The following is a 20,141-nucleotide window of genomic DNA, read 5'->3' as shown; positions in this document are numbered from 1 at the left end:
GCGCAAAAAATGAGTCCTCATACCGCCCTGTACGTGGAAAAAAAAAAGTTATAGGGGTCAGAAGATGACATTTTTAAACGTATAAATTTTCCTGCATGTAGTTATGATTTTTTCCAGAAGTGCGACAAAATCAAACCTATATAAGTAGGGTATCATTTTAACCGTATGGACCTACAGAATAATGATAAGGTGTAATTTTTACCGAAATATGCACTGCGTAGAAACGGAAGCCCCCAAAATTTACAAAATGGCGTTTTTTTTTCCGATTTTGTCGCACAATTATTTTTTTTTCCGTTTTGCCGTGCATTTTTGGGTAAAATGACTAATGTCACTGCAAAGTAGAATTGGCGACGCAAAAAATAAGCCATAATATGGATTTTTAGGTGGAAAATTGAAAGGGTTATGATTTTTAAAAGGTAAGGGGGAAAAAACGAAAGTGCAAAAACGGAAAAACCCTGAGTCCTTAAGGGGTTAAATAATACGCCCCACTACGGTTGCACCAGAAATAAGCGTAACAATCTGGGGGAGATTTATCAAAACCTGCCCTGAGGAAAAGTAGCTGAGTTGTCCATAGAAACTAATCAGATTGCTTCTTTCATTTTGCAGAGGCCTTTTCAAAAATGAAAGAAGCAATCTGATTGGTTGCTATGGGCAACACAGCAACTTTTCCTTAGGACATGTTTGATAAATCTCCCCCCTAGTGCGTAAGTATTTTAATGATTTTACACTTACTGTCCCCTATTAGCTTTAACTAGAAAAAAAACGTAGAACTGTGGAGTGCGTATATTTTTCACTACTTTTTTTTACAGTAATATGCCCAAGTACAGTTGCAACAGAGAAAAGTGTACATTCTCTCTCTGAACTGTCCCTGCCTGCACTGTGGTTGCTTGCAGTCTTTGAGTGGGGAGTACACCCTGTGATGATCTCAACTGGCAGACTATGAAACGACTTCTGAACTCTCCCTGAGTGCCTGCCTGCAGTGATGCAGGTTTGAGGTCAATGGATTTCCCCGGTGCTGATCTGTATTGTCAGTAACGCTGATTGGTGACCAATGGCTGCCGAATATATAGGGCTGTGACATCACAGGGCTGGCTGGCTGCTGACAGGCTTCATGCGGCCAGGTGATTCAGAGTGATCCTGCCTACCCAGACTTCCTTGTCCCATGTCCTTACACATTTTGCCGCCATTTTAGCCCCTGGCCCGCACAAAATGTAGTGAATGAAGTGATTCGTTACCACGAAGCGCGAGGAAATTCGGATTCGTTCAAAATCTAATATTTCATGAAGCGAGGAACGAATTTGACTTCGTCAGCTTCGATCTCTTCTGATAATCATGGAATATTATGCAAGATGCTTCCACCAGAACATTTTATGATTCAAAATACTGATGCCAAACTCGACAACTTTGGGGCAAAAAAATAAAATTTTGATGCCAAAATCAGCAATTGTGGTGCAAAAAATAACAATACAAAAGTGGCACAAAAACGAACTCTCACATATTTGCACATTTTTCAACCAGCACAAGAAACCTTTCAAAGTGAAGAGAAAAAAAGGTGTGATTAATAGTGCTGGACAGAAAAAAACTGCTTTTGAATATCATCTCCAGGGTGTTTTAAAATTTTTTTTTTTTTTTTTACCCTTTTACGTCTTTTTGCTTAGTGGAAGTTTTTAAAAACTAGAAAACTGAAAAGAGATAATCAGAGAAGCAACCAAGAGGTCTATGGTAACTCTGGAGGAGCTGCAAAGATCAACAGCTGAGGTGGAACAATCTGTCCACAGAACAACTACCGTATTTATCGGCGTATAACACGCATTTTTTAGGCAAAATTTTTTAGCCTAAAGTCTATCTACGTGTTATACGCCGATAAGCCGCTGCAGTTCAATGATTTAAAGCGGGCGCTGCCGTCGCTGCCCACTTCTCTGCCCCTGCCTATCCTGGGGTCTGCCGGCGTCGCTGCCCCATCCAGAGACTGCGTCTATGCATCATTGCTATGCGCTGCGAGGCGCAATGACGAGTGACGCGACATCACTCGTCATTGCGTAGCGCAGCTCATAGCAACGACCCATAGATGCCACACCGGAGCCAGAAGCAGCGCGGACCAGAGCCAGAAGCAGCGCGGACCCGACCTCGGCAACAGGTAATCATAAAACCGGGGATGGGGGAGGCAATGGGGCAGTGGTGCCGATAGCCAGGGGGAGAGAAGCGGCGGCAGAAGGGCTCTAGACCCCATAAAAGGCAGGGGGAGAGAAGCGGGCAGCGACGGCCTCTCTCCCCCTGCCTTTCCTGGGGGCTTCTGCGGGGTCAGAAACAGTGTATCGGGGTATACACATGCACCCTCATTTTACCAAGGATATTTGGGTAAAAAACTTTTTTTACCCAAATATCCTTGGTAAAATGAGGGTGCGTGTTATAGGCCGGTGCGTGGTATACCCCGATAAATACGGCATTTGTCGCATACTCCATAAATTTGGTCTTTATGGAATTGTCAAGAAAATAGTTGAGCTGCAAGAAATTCTACTTCAAGTTTGCAATAAGCCTTGTGGGAGACATTTCACAAACATCTGGAAGAAGGTGCTCTGGTCAGATAACGTAATGATTAACATTTTTGGCAAAATCAACACCTGTGGACGCCCAACACTGCTCCACACTCTGAGCACACCATACTCACACAGAAATGGATGCATCTAAATACAGGGCAAAAAATCATTGACATATTTTTTTTATACAGTCTGTAAATTACTTAAAACTAGGATAAAGGTTCATATTTTGACAGCACAATACATACAAAAAATACAACCAGAGCCACAATGGAATGGATTACATAAAAGCGTGTTAATTCCCTAAAATGGCCAGGTTAAAGCCCAGACCTAAAATATATGCCAAGACTTGACAATTGCTGTTCATAGATAGTTGTGTTGTGTTTATCAAATGGTAAAAGTCTGTTTAAATCTATTTGGACTTAAGTTTGTAACAGTAGCAAGATAGGCAAAACGTCTAATGGGAGTAAATATTTATGCAATGCACTGTATGTTTTACCCTCAGATAGGGGGGCAAATTTAAGTTAACAGGTTCACTTTAAAGAATTGTTAAAATTACTACAATAATAATGTTAGAAACTCTGGATGTATACTTGAACATTATGAAGCTAGGAAGGAAAGATGGATGAGAAAAAAAAATCTGTGTGGTCCACACTACGTTTTGTCCCATACGGGAGCGCATACGGCAGGGGGGAGCTAAAAGCTCGCGCTCCCGTATGTGACCGTATGCGCTCCCGTATGCCATTCATTTCAATGAGCCGACCGGAGTGAAACGTTCGGTCCGGTCGGCTCATTTTTGCGCCGTATGCGCTTTTACAACCGGACCTAAAACTGTGGACCTAGTTTTAGGTCCGGTTGTAAAAGCGCATACGGTGCAAAAATGAGCCGACCGGACCGAACGTTTCACTCCGGTCGGCTCATTCAAATGAATGACATACGGGAGCGCATACGGTCACATACGGGAGCGCGAGCTTTTAGCTCCCCCCTGCCGTATGCGCTCCCGTATGGGACAAAACGTAGTGTGGACCCAGCCTAAGCAGGAAAAGCCTTATATGAAAATGAACAGATTTTAAAATGCACCATTTAGTGAACCATACACTAGCCTTAAATCCTTAAATACATTCTTACATAAACGCTGCATTTTTTTGTCGGCTCTGGTTTAGGATCTGTACAGTCTTCTTCAGGTTTTCTCAATTTTTGCAGTGTTCCAAACAGTAGTGGGTCAATCAAATTTCCTGTTTAAAAAAAACCTGGTTAATAAACAATGTAGTAAACCAATGGAAATTATTATTATTATTATTATTATATATTCTTTGTAACCTAGCCTGAAAATGGTATGCCCGAAATCCTGTTGAGAACCCCATATATAGCTGCTGACAGGTTGCCTTTTTTAGGAGATGTGGCATCAAAAGCTAGCCCCTTCCTAAAATCAAGTCACTCCTTTCTCCTGCAGTGGAAATGTAGTTTTGTACAACTGCTTTCAGTTCTTGCTTTTTGAGAAGGTTGTAAATTAAAGAGCTATCACCCCCCCAAGCCCCCATGACCTCTAGTGCACAGAAGGACAAACCATTTTATTTCTCATGCAAGTGACAAAATTTTTTTAGTCCTAGTCAATTTTGTTACAAAACTATAAAAAACTAAAGTTCAAATCCTAAGATTTGCAGGGAAATAACTAATTGCTAACAATCCATTTAATATGGTAGAATACTGGCAAACAGATAATTTTCAGCCAGCTAGGCCATGCAATTACATCCCTATCCCTCTAAAATAGCATAGGCTGAAGTGTTGTTCTGACATGACAAGCCCTTTAAACCTGTAACTTATAGGAACCCACTTATCTTTCTCCTTTGTTTTCTTAAAAGAGAACTGTAGAACAATTTAAAACTTTTCCCCTATCCAAAGCATCTCCTGTACAGGGTCGCGGCAGTAAGCTGGAAGGGGGCATTCCGTCCCCGCATGACGTGGCGGCCAACACACCCCCTCCATGTATCCCATAGAGATACATGGAGGGGGCGTGTCTGCCGTGGCTCCCTGTTTGGGACAACATGGTGCTTCCAGCAGACTGCCACGGCCATGTACAGGACATCACAGGGGGCCCAAGTGGTCGGACCCCCACAATCTATAACTTACCCCTATCCTTCAGTTCTCCTTTAACTTAAATACACTATCGGTTTGGTCTTTGTTCTTACCGCTGTAGGTAATATCATCATTAGCATTTCCATTATAATTCCCACAAAGACCACATGTTTCTCCCATGTATTTCTTGTTGAGGGATAACTGTAATAAGAGACAGTATGAGAGATGCTTGACAATGCTTATTTAAAGTTAATAATCTATGACTCTTTACCTTCTTTGAAAAACCACAATTATGTTCCTCACACTCCTCATTTTTATACTTGTTACTTTATGAGAAAATATTAGGAATCTTGGATTCGTGGAGGAAAATATGTAGTCTCCATATCACTCAGTCACATGTTTTGCCAGAAATATGATGAGTAATGTTACAATCATATATTGTGGTTAAAGGGTGCATCATCTTAGTACAATAAGCTTTTCTTAGAAGGGTCTCGCCATAATAATCTAGACAAAGGGTATACCTGTGCTGATATCTCCAGTAATCCGCTATTTTATGTGGTAGCAAGTGCTCAATTTCCTTGCAGTGCCACCACAGGGAAAATTAAGCATTGTACATTGAAGTCAACATCTTGACAACATAATGCATAGACGTAGCAAGTGTTCCAGAACAAGACATGCTCTCCGTAGTCGTTGTCTATTCCAGTTACTTTATGGGGGTCCTTTAATTCACTAATAGGATATTTGGAAATGGAGTTGAGAGGAAGTCAATGTGGCTATTAAAACATTTAGAAATGCAAAGAAGTTTAATGAAGAGCTTGTAAATTTCAGGACACCACATTCTTCAGGTAATACATTTGTTATTTGTGTGAAGACAAGTCTAATGTGGATACAACTATCCAAGAGTGAGCTGCAAGAACAGAGCACTGTTTCTATTGGGTGTGGGAGTTTAGTTCAATCAATCGGAAAGTCCAAAAGGCATTATTTCAGTAATCACTGTATAGAAAAGTCAAACTTGGATACAATTATCCAATAGTAGGATGCATGGACAGGGTACTGTTTCTGATGCATATGAGCGTTTATAAGAGCACCTGGAGAGTTTGCAGTGTGCTAAAAAAAAAAAAGCTGTATTGAGCAGTAAAAGCCCCTTTCTTTTAATCGTAAAGGCTATAATCACTTTTAGTCAGTGTGTATAAACTGCAAAACGAAGCAACTTTCATTAAAATGTTCTAGCATTTAGCTGCTACTCAGAGAAAGATAATATTTGGCTGCTACATGAGACAGCCCTTCTACTGTCTTTGGAACTATAAATAGCAGTACGGAGGGGAGGCAAGTTGCACATCAGATAGTAAACAGTCATATAGACTGTGTACAAGCATAAAGAGACATAGACAATAGTGCTCATACAGCAAGCTAGCTGAAAAAGCAAAGGTAAGCAAACATTTGTAATAAGGATATATGGAGAAGATGCGGTTTGCACCATAATACCAAAACAATCTTTATAAGACTATGGTCACTTTTGAAAAAAAAAAAAAAAAAAAAAAATATATATATATATATATATATATATATATATATATATATATATATATTTTAAATTCTAAACTAATACTGTCTAATACTTGTAAATGTAGACTAGACCAACTAAATGCACAAATTTATGCACACCTTTATTCATAGTCGCTCACACTGTTTGATAAACTTGGAAAATCTTTAACCCCTTCCCAGTTGATGATGTGTATATACATCATAGTGGAAAGGTAGTTAACCCATCCCAGAGTGTTAAGACTGAGAACAGCAGGAGAAGCAATTGATGAAGGAGCTGGATGTCAAACACAGTCGAGCACCTGCCGCAACTGTCAAGAACGGAGCTTCATTCCTGACCATTAACCCTGTAGATGATGCAGTCAGTGAGACAGCTGCGTCTACAGGTCTGACAGCGGAGGGGGCTCCTCTGAGTCTGCATTACAGGGTATCCAATGGGTGACATAGGTTGCTAGCTACAGTTGCCTGTGAGGCTCGGCCTCACAGGCAACATGTCTATGTTACTTTAACAATTTGATATACTATGCTGCAGTAAATAAAGTGTAAAAAAAAATTTGAAATCACCCCTATTTTAGGACAAACAATGACAAAAACATACATATTAGGTATTGCAACGTCCATAACAATGTGTACTATCAACTTTAATGTTATTAATACTGCACAGTGAGCACTGTAAAGACATAAACTTATGCCATAATTGCTTATTTTGGTCACCTTGCCTCCAAGAAAGTAGAATAAAAATCATTAAAAGGTAGCATGTATTTCAAAAATAAAAAGGCACCAATAAAAAGTACAGCTCATGCTGCAAAAAATAACAACACACAACTCTATCAGCAAGAAAATAAAAATGTTATTGCTGTCAGAATATAGCAATACAAAAAAGGAAGACAATTGTGTTTAGGCTAGTTTCCATACAATTTTATTTCTCAAAATTTTTTATTTTTTTTTGGAATACTACCACTGCAGTTTTTGAGCCAAAATCAGAAGTGGATCAAGTAAGGAGTAGTATAAGTGCTTACTTTATATTTCCCATTACTCTTGAATACACTTCTGGCTTTGGCTCAAAAATACTTGCATAATTAATGTTGCTTTCTTCCCAAGTGAGTTCTAAGAAAACTTTTGCACTGATTTGGAGGATGGTACCTGTTTTCTCTATTCGGATGCCATTATTACTATAAGGCCCCGTTCACACAGAGTAATTCAAGAGGAATTTACTCGAGTAATTCCTCTTGAATTCTCGGCTCCAAATTATTGCACATCTTCTCTGCCCATTGACTTTAATGTTATTTCTGCTGTCCTGTTCACACTGTAGAAATTCTGCTAGCAGAATTCCGATGCTGAATTCCTTTCCGCTTGAAGAAAGAACATGTTCATTCTTCAAGCGGAATCCGCAAGCAGAATCAAATAGAAGTCAAAGGTAAGAAAAAAATTCTGCCCGACATCGTTTTCAAGTGGAATTCGAGCGGAATTCGAGCGGAATTCAAGCGGAATTCGAGCGGAATTCAAGCAGAATTCAGAAAAGTAGATTAAATGGCCTCCTCCTTCGGACCGCCCACGATCAGCACTTTTCCCCTATTCGGAAGATAGGTGATAAGTTGTTGTGGCTGCATATTTCCTTTAAAGTGAGAAAGGTAAAAACATTTTTTTAAACAGGCCATGTCATTAAAGGCGAAGTATCATGGGGAAAAAATGCATGCCCTATCCGAAGGTTAGGGGACAAGTTTCAGATCTCCCCCTCTATATGGTTCTATGGGAGAGCCGAAGACTGCCGAATGTGTGTGCTGTCTCACTTTAAGGCCATGTTCACACACCGCGTAATGCAGCAGCGTAATGTCCATGTGGAATTCTCTTTTGGAATTCCGCAAGGACTGTTACGCCTAGCGCTCCGGGTCCCCGCTCCTCCCCGGAGCGCGTACGGCGTCTCTCTCTCCGCAGCGCCCCGGTCGGTCCCGCTGACCGGGAGCGCTGCACTGTCATGGCCGTCGGGGATGCGATTCGCACAGCGGGACGCGCCCGCTCGCGAATCGCATCCCAGGTCACTTACCCGTTCTCGTCCCCTGCTGTCATGTGCTGGCACGCGCGGCTCCGCTCTCTAGGGCGCGCGCGCGCCAGCTCCCTGAGACTTAAAGGGCCAGTGCACCAATGATTGGTGCCTGGCCCAATTAGCTTAATTGGCTTCCATCTGCTCCCTGCCTTTATCTGACCTCCTCCCATGCACTCCCTTGCCGGATCTTGTTGCCTTGTGCCAGTGAAAGCGTTTTGTGTGTCCAAAGCCTGTGTACCAGTACTTCTGCTATCACCCTGACTACGAACCTTGCCGCCTGCCCCCGACCTTCTGCTACGTCCGACCTTGCTTCTGTCTACTCCCTTGTACCGCGCCTATCTTCAGCAGCCAGAGAGGTTGAGCCGTTGCTAGTGGATACGACCTGGTCACTACCGCCGCAGCAAGTCCATCCCGCTTTGCGGCGGGCTCTGGTGAAAACCAGTAGTGACTTAGAACCGGTCCACTAGCACGGTCCACGCCAATCCCTCTCTGGCACAGAGGATCCACCTCCTGCCAGCCGGCATCGTGACAGTGACAGTAGATCCGGCCATGGATCCCGCTGAAGTTCCTCTGCCTGTTGTCGCCGACCTCCCCACACTGGTCGCCCAGCAAGCCCGACAGATTGCCCAACAAGATCACCAGCTGTCGTACTTGACCACCATGACTCAGCAACTCCAGTCGCAGCTACAGCAGATTCAGTCTCAGCTACAGCAGCAGCAACCATCTCCTCCGCCAGCTCCTGCACCTCTTCCGCAGCGAGTGGCCACTCCTAGCCTCCGCCTGTCCTTGCCAGACAAATTTAATGGGGACTCTAAGTTTTGCCGTGGCTTTCTTTCGCAATGTTCCCTGCATTTGGAGATGATGTCGGATCAGTTTCCTACTGAAAGGTCTAAGGTGGCTTTCGTAGTCAGCCTTCTGTCTGGAAAAGCCCTGTCATGGGCCACACCGCTCTGGGACCGCAATGACCCCGTCACTGCCTCTGTACACTCCTTCTTCTCGGAAATTCGAAGTGTCTTTGAGGAACCTGCCCGAGCCTCTTCTGCTGAGACTGCCCTGCTGAACCTGGTCCAGGGTAATTCTTCCGTTGGCGAGTACGCCATACAATTCCGTACTCTTGCTTCTGAACTTTCCTGGAATAATGAGGCCCTCTGCGCGACCTTTAAAAAAGGCCTATCCAGCAACATTAAAGATGTTCTGGCCGCACGAGATACTCCTACCAACCTGCATGAACTCATTCATCTAGCCACTCGCATTGACATGCGTTTTTCTGAGAGGCATCAAGAGCTCCGCCAGGAAAAAGACTTAGATCTCTGGACACCTCTCCCACAGTCTCCATTGCAATCTGCGCCTAGGCCTCCCGCCGAGGAGGCCATGCAAGTGGATCGGTCTCGCCTGACCCTGGAAGAGAGGAATCGCCGTAAGGAAGAGAATCTTTGTCTGTACTGTGCCAGTACCGAACATTTTTTGGTGGATTGCCCCATCCGTCCTCCACGTCTGGGAAACGCACGCTCGCACCCAGCTCTCGTGGGTGTGGCGTCTCTTGATGCTAAGTCGGCTTCTCCACGTCTCACGGTGCCTGTACGGATTTCTTCTTCAGCCAGCTCTTCCCTCTCAGCCGTGGCCTGCCTGGACTCTGGTGCCTCTGGGAATTTTATTCGGGAGTCCTTGGTGAATAAATTCCGCATCCCGGTGACCCGTCTTGTCAAGCCACTCCACATTTCCGCGGTCAACGGAGCCAGGTTGGATTGCACCGTGCGTTTCCGCACGAAGCCCCTCCTAATGTGCATCGGACCTCATCATGAGAAAATTGAGTTTTTGGTCCTCTCCAATTGCACTTCTGAAGTTCTCCTTGGACTACCCTGGCTTCAACACCATTCCCCAACCCTGGATTGGTCCACAGGGGAGATCAAGAGCTGGGGTACCTCTTGCTTCAAGGACTGCCTTAAACCGGTTACCAGTACTCCCTGCCGTGACCCTGTGGTTCCTCCTGTATCCGGTCTCCCTAAGGTCGTTATGGACTCTGCCCGCCTTAAGAAGTGCCTCTCCCCCCCTCCCAGTCCAGTCAGGCAAGCCTCGGTGCCTCCTCATGGCCCTCGTCCTGGTGTCACACTGCCCCGTGCCAGGCCTCGCCCTCTGCCCTCCCTCCCCATTCCCACTCCTGCTGTACTGCCTGCCGTTGAGGAATCCCTCCATCCTTTCCCGGTGTCCTCATCCCAGGGGAGGCAGTTACCGGACAAAGAGAAGGGGAGACCTAAGGGGGGGGGTACTGTTACGCCTAGCGCTCCGGGTCCCCGCTCCTCCCCGGAGCGCGTACGGCGTCTCTCTCTCCGCAGCGCCCCGGTCGGTCCCGCTGACCGGGAGCGCTGCACTGTCATGGCCGTCGGGGATGCGATTCGCACAGCGGGACGCGCCCGCTCGCGAATCGCATCCCAGGTCACTTACCCGTTCTCGTCCCCTGCTGTCATGTGCTGGCGCGCGCGGCTCCGCTCTCTAGGGCGCGCGCGCGCCAGCTCCCTGAGACTTAAAGGGCCAGTGCACCAATGATTGGTGCCTGGCCCAATTAGCTTAATTGGCTTCCATCTGCTCCCTGCCTTTATCTGACCTCCTCCCATGCACTCCCTTGCCGGATCTTGTTGCCTTGTGCCAGTGAAAGCGTTTTGTGTGTCCAAAGCCTGTGTACCAGTACTTCTGCTATCACCCTGACTACGAACCTTGCCGCCTGCCCCCGACCTTCTGCTACGTCCGACCTTGCTTCTGTCTACTCCCTTGTACCGCGCCTATCTTCAGCAGCCAGAGAGGTTGAGCCGTTGCTAGTGGATACGACCTGGTCACTACCGCCGCAGCAAGTCCATCCCGCTTTGCGGCGGGCTCTGGTGAAAACCAGTAGTGACTTAGAACCGGTCCACTAGCACGGTCCACGCCAATCCCTCTCTGGCACAGAGGATCCACCTCCTGCCAGCCGGCATCGTGACAAGGACATTACGCTGCTGCAGAGTCCCATTGATTTCAATTGGATTCTGCTAAACTGTTCACACAGCCGATCGGCAATCTTCAGCTCTCCCATAGAACTATATAGAGGGTGCAAATTTTGGTATATAATGTTAAATCCAAGACCTTTTCCCACTTAGACTATGTTCTTACACAAGAATTTACATCCTATATCCATCTAAAAAATTCTGCATGGAAGTTCGGCTTCAGCAGAGTCCCATTGGTTTCAATGTGATTCTGTTTCACTATTCACATGGTGGAATTTTGCAGTTAAAAAACATCTGCCGTGTAAATCCCAATTTCAGCATCCACAGAAAAAATGACCAGGTTCATTGTTTTTGCGGATTCCGCCCAGAAATGTATTGCCGCCTATTGAGGTGCATTTCCGAACAGTCCTAGTGCCGGTGGAACAAGAAAATGTGCGGAATGTCCGCCTGTGTTTTCCAGGCAGAACACTTTGCATATTTTCTGCCATGTGAGCATTGGCTACGGGAAAATACATTTCTGCTAACTCACATCCTTAGGCGTCACTTGCACCAGTTTTAGTGTGTTTACATACACAGTTGAAAAAAAGACACATGTCCATCAAGTTCAACCAAGGAGGGGAGGAGATGGATGAAGGGAAGGAGAATGGGTGAATGAGGGGAGGGGGTGTCATGTAATTTTTCTAGACACAATGTTATTTTGTTCAAAGAGTTTGTCAAACCCTATTTAAAGCCCCCCTTAAACACATCCTCTCAAGGCTAAACCTGCCCCTTATGAGGCTGCATCAATGTATTATAAAGTGGTATTGTAATAGTAAATCTGCCATAGTGCTACTTCTTTATAGAAGAACCCATGCAGTATTCTACGGTCTTCTTTGAATTGTGTGGTTCTTGAATGTGCAAACAGCCATGTGAATCTTGAATTATGCAGTTAGATTGAAAGATACATTGTATATTCCATATACATTATATTTATTATCCTTATATTAACAGGTATACTTACATGAATAATGTTGCTTTCTTCCCAAGTAATTTCTAACAAAACTTTTGCACTGATACGGAGGATGGAACCTATTTTCTCTATTTGGATGCCATTATTACTATAAGGGAGCTCAACGCTGCAAAATGGAAACACAAATTAAAAGTAGTTGTTAACAAACACTACTTTACCTGCTCTTCTTTAGACCTTTTGGACAGTCTTAGGCTAAGTTTCCACTTGGTTTTTTCTCTGGCAGTTTTTGGAATACTGCCACTGCAGTTTTTGAGCCAAAGCCAGAAGTGTATTCCAAAGGAATAGGACATATAAAGGAAGGACTTACACTTATCCTCCCTTATGGATCCACTTCTGACTTTGGCTCAAAAACCACAGTGGCAGATTTCCAAAAACTGCCAGAAAAAAAACCAAGTGGAAACTTAGCCTTAAACAAAACAGACCAGAAATATCATTGTCTTGGATAACATTTGACAAAGTTTAATGTGTAAGTAAATATCTGGTTGGACAATGGCCAATTAACTTATTTTTTAGTATGGCAAATGATAATTTCTGGTGCCTGGTATCAAAGGAACTTTAAGGTCACAAGGAATACATACTGTCACAACATAAAAAACAAAGCTACAGGGATTAGGATAAGAATTAACTGACTATGACTTCAAAAGGAATCAGTAAATACATGGCTGGATAGTGAATGAAATCAAGTTTTAACTAATAGGGAAAAAGTGAATGAAAACAGTAATTGAAACAGTACAGATAAACTGACAGATACAGAAAGCTATAGAAGAGACAAAATGGCAAGTACTAACAATAGTGTAGGCTTGGTGGATTGTGTGCCACATCACAGAGATCAACAAACTAGGCCAAGCAATGCTTCATGGGAAAAAGCATGCAACAGAAGGAAAGGGAAATCATACTTGACCATTAAAGAAACTTGAACTATAACAGAGAAATATTAGCCAAGCCAAAATTTATCCCAGATAGGTACCCTTTCCTTTTAGGAAAGACTCTCTGACAAGGCTAATATTCTACAACAACAATGAAAAAAGTAAACTATTTATAATTTAAAAGAAAATGATTACAAATATCATGACTTTTCAAGTCGGCATTAAAGAATTCATTGGTGCCAAACCCTTTTTTAGTTTTGCAATGAAAACAATTGAAAATAATGAATTGTTATCTAAGCTATATTAAAATTGCATTAGAAAACATTCTTGGCAGATTGAACAAGTAATGTAATTTAACCCCTTAAGGACCCAGTCAATTTTCACTGTAGGACCCGGCAATTTTTTGCACATCTGACCACTTTCACTTTAAGCATTAATAACTCTGGGATGCTTTTACCTTACATTCTGATTCCGAGATAGTTTTTTCCTGACATATTCTACTTTATGTTAGTGGTAAAATTTTGTCGATACTTGCATCGTTTCTTGGTGAAAAACTCAAAAATTTGATGAAAAAAATTTGATGAAATTTGATGAAAATTTAGCATATTTTTTTTAACTTTGAAGCTCTCTGCTTATAAGGAAAATGAATATTCCAAATAAATTATATATTGATTCACATATACAATATGTCTACTTTATATCTGCATCATAAAGTTGACATGTTTTTACTTTTGGAAGACATCAGAGGGCTTCAAAGTATAGCAGCAACTTTCCAATTTTTCACAAAATTTCTAAATCGAAATTTTCAGGGACCAGTTCTGTTTTGAAGTGGATTTGAAGGGCCTTCTTATTAGAAATACCCCACAAATGACCCCATTATAAAAACTGCACCCCTCAAAGTATACAAAATGACATTCAAAAGGTTTGTTAACCCTTTAGGTGTTTCACAGGAATAGCAGCGAATTGAAGGAGAAAATTTAAAATCTTCATTTTTTACACTCGCATGTTCTTGTAGACCCAGTTTTTGACCCAGTTCCTTGAAGGGGTAAAAGGAGAGAAATCTTCCAAAATGTGTAGCACAATTTCTCTAGAGTAAGGAAATACCTCATATGTGTATGTTAAGTATTCGGCAGATGCACTAGAGGGCTCAGAAGGGAAGGAGCGACAGTGGGATTTTGGAGAGTGAGTTTTTCTGAAATGGTTTTTGTGGGGCATATCTCATTTAGGAAGCCCCTATGGTGCCAGGACAGCAAAGGAAAAACTACATGGCATACTATTTTGGAAACTACACCCCTCAAGGCATGTAACAAGGGGTCCAGTGAGCCTTAACACCCCACAGGTGTTTCACAACTTTTTCTTAAAGTGTAAATTATTTTTTTTCACTAAAATGCTAGTTTTCCCCCAAATTTTAAATTTTTACAAGGGATAATAGGACAAATGCCCCCCATATTGTGTAACCCCATCTATTCTGAGTATGGAAATACCCCATGTGTGGACATCAAGTGCTCTGCTGGTGCACTACAATGCTCAGAAGAGAAGGAGTCACATTTGGCTTTTGAAAAGCGAATTTTGCTGAAATGGTTTTTGGAGGTCATGTCGCATTTAGGAAGCCCCTATGCTACAAGAACAGCAAAAAATGTAGAGTGAGCCTTAACATCTCACAGGTGTTTGACGACTTTTTGTTAAAAGTCGGATGTGTAAATAGAAAAAAATTTAATTAAAAATTTTCACTAAAATGCTGGTTTCCCCCCAAATTTTACATTTTTACAAGGGGTAAAAGGAGAAAATGACCCCCAAAATTTGTAACCCCATTTCTTCTGAGTATGGAAATACCCAATGCGTGGATGTCAAGTGCTCTGCTGGCGCACTACAATGCTCGAAAGAGGAGATGCGCCATTGAGCTTTTGGAAACCGAATTTGGTTGGAATAGAAGTCGGGGGCCATATGCGTTGACAAAGCCCCCCGTGGTGCAAGAACAGTAGAACCCCCCCCCCCACATGTGACCCCATTTTGGAAAATACACCCCTCACAGAATTTAATAAGGGGTGCAGTGAGTATTTACACCCCATCTTTGGAACAGTGGGCTGTGCAAATGAAAAATTACATTTTTCATTTTCACGGACCACTGTTCCAAAAATCAGTCAGACACCTGTGGGGCGTAAATGCTCACTGTACCCCTTATTACATTACATGAGGGGTGTAGTTTCCAAAATGGGGTCACATGTGGGGGGGGGGTCCATTGTTCTGGCTCTATGGGGGCTTTGTAAACACACATGGCCTTCAATTACGGACAAATTTTCTCTTCAAAATCCCAATTGTGCTCCTTCTCTTCTGAGCATTGTAGTTCGCCAGCAGAGCACTTTACATCCACATATGGGGTATGTTCTTACTCAGAAGAAATAGGGTTACAAATTTTGGGGCACTTTTTTCCTATTTTTCTTTGTGAAAATTAAAAATTTAGGGTAGCACCAGCATTTTAGTGAAATGTATTTATTTTTTTCCATTTTTCCATCCAACTTTGAAGAATTTTCATTAAACACCTGTCGGGTGTTCAGGCGCACTATACCCCTTGTTACATTCCGTGAGGGATGTAGTTTCCAAAATGGGGTCACATCTGGGTATTTCTTTTTTTGCGTTTATGGCAGAACCGCTGTAAAATCAGCCACCCCTGTGCAAATCACCAATTTAGGCTTCAAATGTACATAGTGTGCTCTCATTCCTGAGCCTTGTTGTGCGCCCGCAGAGCATTTTACGCCCACATCGGGGGTATTTCCGTACTCAGGAGAAATTGTGTTACAGATTTTTTTTTTTTTTTTTCCTTTTAACACTTGTGAAAATAAAAAGAATGGGGCAACACCAGCATGTCAGTGTAATTATTATTTTTTTTTTTTTACACTAACAGGCTGGTGTAGGCCCCAACTTTTCCTTTTCATAAGGGGTAAAAGGAGAAAAAGCCCCCCAAAATTTGTAGTGCAATTTCTCCCGAGTACGGAAATACCCCATATGTGGCCCTAAACTGTTTCCTTGAAATACGACAGGGCTCCGAAGTGAGAGAGCGCCATGCGCATTTGAGGACTAAATAAGGGATTGCATAGGGGTGGAAATAGGGGTATTCTACGCCAGTGATTCCCAAACAGGGAGCCTCCAGCTGTTGCTAAACTCCCAGCATGCCTGGACAGTCAGTGGCTGTCCGGAAATGCTGGGAGTTGTTGTTTTGCAACAGCTGGAGGCTCCGTTTTGGAAACACTGCCGTACAATACGTTTTTTATTTTTATTTGGGGGGGGGGACAGTGTAAGGGGGTGTATATGTAATGTTTTACCCTTTATTATGTGTTAGTGTAGTGTAGTGTTTTTAGGGTACGTCACACTGTCAGAGGTTTACAGTGAGCTTTCCGCAAGAAATTTGCGCTGCGGCGAAAAATTTGCCGCAGTTCATACATGAAGCAGGAAACTTACTGTAAACCTGCCCATGTGAATGTACCCTGTACGTTCACAAGGGGGGGAACCTCCAGCTGTTTCAAAACTACAACTCCCAGCATGTACTGACAGACAGTGCATGCTGGGAGTTGTTGTTTTGCAACAGCTGGAGACACACTGGTTGGAAAACCTTCAGTTAGGTTCTGTTACCTAACTCAGTATTTTCCAACCAGTGTGTCTATAGCTGTTGCAAAACTACAACTCCCAGCATGTACTGATGCTGTGAGATGTAGATATGCAAAAGCTAGAGGTACGCAACTACAAGTCCCAGCATGCCGAGACAGCTGTTTGGGCATGCTGGGATTTGCAGTTTTGCAACATCTGGAGGGCTACAGTTAGAGACCACTGCACAGTGATCTCCAAACTGTGGACCTCCAGATGTTGCGAAACTACAAATCCCAGCATGCACAGACAGCAAACTGCTGTGTGGGCATGCTAGGAGTTGTAGTTTTGCAAGATCTAGAGGGCAGTATAGAGATCACTGTGCAGTGGTCTCTAAACTGTAGACTTCATAGCTGTTACAAAACTGCAAATCCCAGCATGCCCAAACAGCTGTCTGGGCATGCTGGGAGTTGTAGTTTTGCAACATCTGGAGGGCTACAGTGTAGAGACCACTGTATTGCGGTCTCAGACTGTAGCCCTCTAGATGTTGCTAGGCAACTTACCGTCTTCTGTCGGATCCAGGGAGCCGTCCTCTTCTGCCACACGACATGCCGCCCGCGCCGATCATCGCAGCCGATCGCGTCCCGCAGCCTCCACTGACGGGTAAGTGGATCTTCAGCGCCCGATCCCCTTCGGTTCCCCGTTCTGCCCAGCATATTGTGGGTGGGCAGAACGTGGAAAATGAAAGTTAAAGACCAAGTTTTGACTACCAATAGCAGGGATAGGAGGGGTGGCACCACTGCCACCTCACCTCTATCCCTTCAGGGGGATCGTAGGTGTCATGGATAACCGCGATCCCCATTATATTCCAGGTCACCGGGTCACCATAGACCCGTACGACCCGGAATCGGCGCAAATCGCAAGTGCGAATTCACTTACGATTTGCGCAGATCGCCGACATGGGGGGGTCTGATGACCCCCCTGGGCATTTGCACGGGGTGCCTGTTGATCGATATCAGCAGTCACCCCGGTCCGGTCCCCGACCGAAATTCCCACGGGCATACAGGCACGCCCTGGGTCCTTAACCCCTTAAGGACCAGACCATTTTACACCTCAGGACCAGAGCGTTTTTTGCACATCTGACCACTGTCACTTTAAACATTAATAACTCTGGAATGCTTTTAGTTATCATTCTGATTCCGAGATTGTTTTTTCATGACATATTCTACTTTAACATAGTGGTAAAATTTTATGGTAACTTGCATCCTTTCTTGGTGAAAAATCCCAAAATTTGATGAAAAATTTGAAAATTTAGCATTTTTCTAACTTTGAAGCTCTCTGCTTGTAAGGAAAATGGATATTCCAAATATTTTTTTTTTATTCACATATACAATATGTTTACTTTATGTTTGCATCATAAAATTGACATGTTTTCACTTTTGGAAGACATCAGAGGGCTTCAAAGTTCAGCAGCAATTTTCCAATTTTTCACAAAATTTTCAAACTCACTATTTTTCAGGGATCAGTTCAGGTTTGAAGTGGATTTGAAGGGTCTTCATATTAGAAATACCCCACAAATGACCCCATTATAAAAACTGCACCCCCCAAAGTGACTATTCAAAATTACATTCAGTCAGCGTTTTAACCCTTTAGGTGTTTCACAGGAATAGCAGCAAAGTGAAGGAGAAAATTCACAATCTCCATTTTTTACACTCGCATGTTCTTGTAGACCCAATTTTTTAATTTTTACAAGGGGTAAAAGGAAAAAATTTATACTGATATTTGTAGCCCAATTTCTCTCGAGTAAGCACATACCTCATATGTCTATGTAAAGTGTTCGGCGGGCGCAGTAGAGGGCTCAGAAGCGAAGGAGCGACAAGGGGATTTTGGAGAGTACGTTTTTCTGAAATGGTTTTTGGGGGGCATGTTGCATTTAGGAAGCCCCTACGGTGCCAGAACAGCAAAAAAAAAAACACATGCCATACCATTTTGGAAACTAGACCCCTTGAGAAATGTAACAAGGAATAAAGTGAGCCTTAATACCCCACAGGTGTTTCACGACTTTTGCATATGTAAAAAAAAAAAAAAAAAATTCACAAAAATGTGTGTTTCCCCCCAAATTTCACATTTTTGCAAGGGTTAATAGCAAAAAAGACCCCCCAATATTTGTAACTCCATCTCTTCTGAGTATGGAGGTACCCCATAAGTTGACCTGAAGTGCACTATGGGCGAACTACAATGCTCAGAAGAGAAGGAGTCATATTTGGCTTTTTGAGAGCAAATTTTGCTCGGGGGCATGTCACATTTAGGAAGCCCCTATGGTGCCAGAACAGCAAAAAAAAAAAAAAAACACATGCCATACCATTTTGGAAACTAGACCTCTTGAGGAACGTAACAAGGAATAAAGCGAGCCTTAATACCCCACAGGGGTTTCACGACTTTTTAATATGTAAAAAAATAATAATAATTTTCACTAAAATGTGTTTCCCCCTCCCAAATTTCACATTTTTGCAAGGGTTAATAGCAGAAAAGACCCCCCAAAATTTGTAACCCCATCTCTTCTGAGTATGGAAATACCCCATGTGTGGACGTCAAGTGCTCTGCTGGCGCACTACAATGCTCAGAAGAGAAGGAGTGCCATTGAGCTTTTGGGGAAAAAATTGTTTGGAATGGAAGTCAGGGACCATGTGCGTTTACAAAGCCCCCCGTGGTGCCAGAACAGTGGAACCCCCCACATGTGACCCTATTATGGAAACTACACCCCTCACATAATTGAATAAGGGGTGCAGTGAGTATTTACACCCCACTGGCGTTTGACAGATCTTTGGAACAGTGGGCTGTGCAAATGAAAAATAACATTTTTCATTTTCACGGACCACTGTTCCAAAAATCTGTCAGACACCTGTGGGGCGTAAATGCTCACTGCACCCCTTATTACATTCCGTGAGGGGTGTAGTTTCCAAAATGGGGTCACATGTGGGTATTTTTTGGGGGGAGTTTATGTCAGAACCGCTGTAAAATCAGCCACCCCTGTGCAAATCACCAATTTAGACCTCAAATGTACATGGTGCGCTCTCACTCCTGAGCCTTATTGTGCGCCCGCAGAGCATTTTACGCCCACATCTGGGGTATTTCCGTACTCAGGAGAAATTGTGTTACAAATTTTGGGGGTCTTTTTTTCCTTTTAACGCTTGTGAAAATAAAAAGTAAAGGGCAACACCGGCATGTTAGTGTAAATTTTTTAATTTTTTTACACTAACAAGCTGATGTAGCCCCAACTTTTCCTTTTCATAAGGGGTAAAAGGAGAAAAAGCCCCCCAAAATTTGTAGTGCAATTTCTCCCGAGTAGGGAGATACTCCGTATGTGGCCCTAAACTGTTTCCTTGAAATACGACAGGGCTCCGAAGTAAGAGAGCGCCATACGCATTTGAGGACTAAATTAGGGATTGCACAGGGTTGGACATAGGGGTATTCTACGCCAATGATTCCCAAACAGGGTGCCTCCAGCTGTTG

At 43.3% G+C, this 20,141-nt stretch overlaps 1 protein-coding gene across 1 annotated transcript in view; it reads right to left on the bottom strand.

Moving 5' to 3' along the window:
• The window catches only part of LOC130277499 (mucin-5B-like), a 180,479-nt gene that overhangs the window by 115,960 nt on the left and 44,378 nt on the right, over window positions 1-20,141 (bottom strand). The window contains exons 4-6 of the mRNA XM_056528174.1: window positions 12,175-12,289; window positions 4,727-4,814; window positions 3,666-3,772 (exon numbers count right to left, since the gene is read on the bottom strand). Coding sequence (XP_056384149.1) covers window positions 3,666-3,772; window positions 4,727-4,814; window positions 12,175-12,289 — 310 coding nt within the window. The remainder of the gene's footprint in view (window positions 1-3,665; window positions 3,773-4,726; window positions 4,815-12,174; window positions 12,290-20,141) is intronic.

This window comes from Hyla sarda, chromosome 6, assembly GCF_029499605.1.
Source record: "Hyla sarda isolate aHylSar1 chromosome 6, aHylSar1.hap1, whole genome shotgun sequence".
Lineage (NCBI taxonomy): Eukaryota > Metazoa > Chordata > Amphibia > Anura > Hylidae > Hyla > Hyla sarda.
Note: the sequence above shows the minus strand (reverse complement) of the source record. Positions and strands in the feature narration are given on the sequence as shown.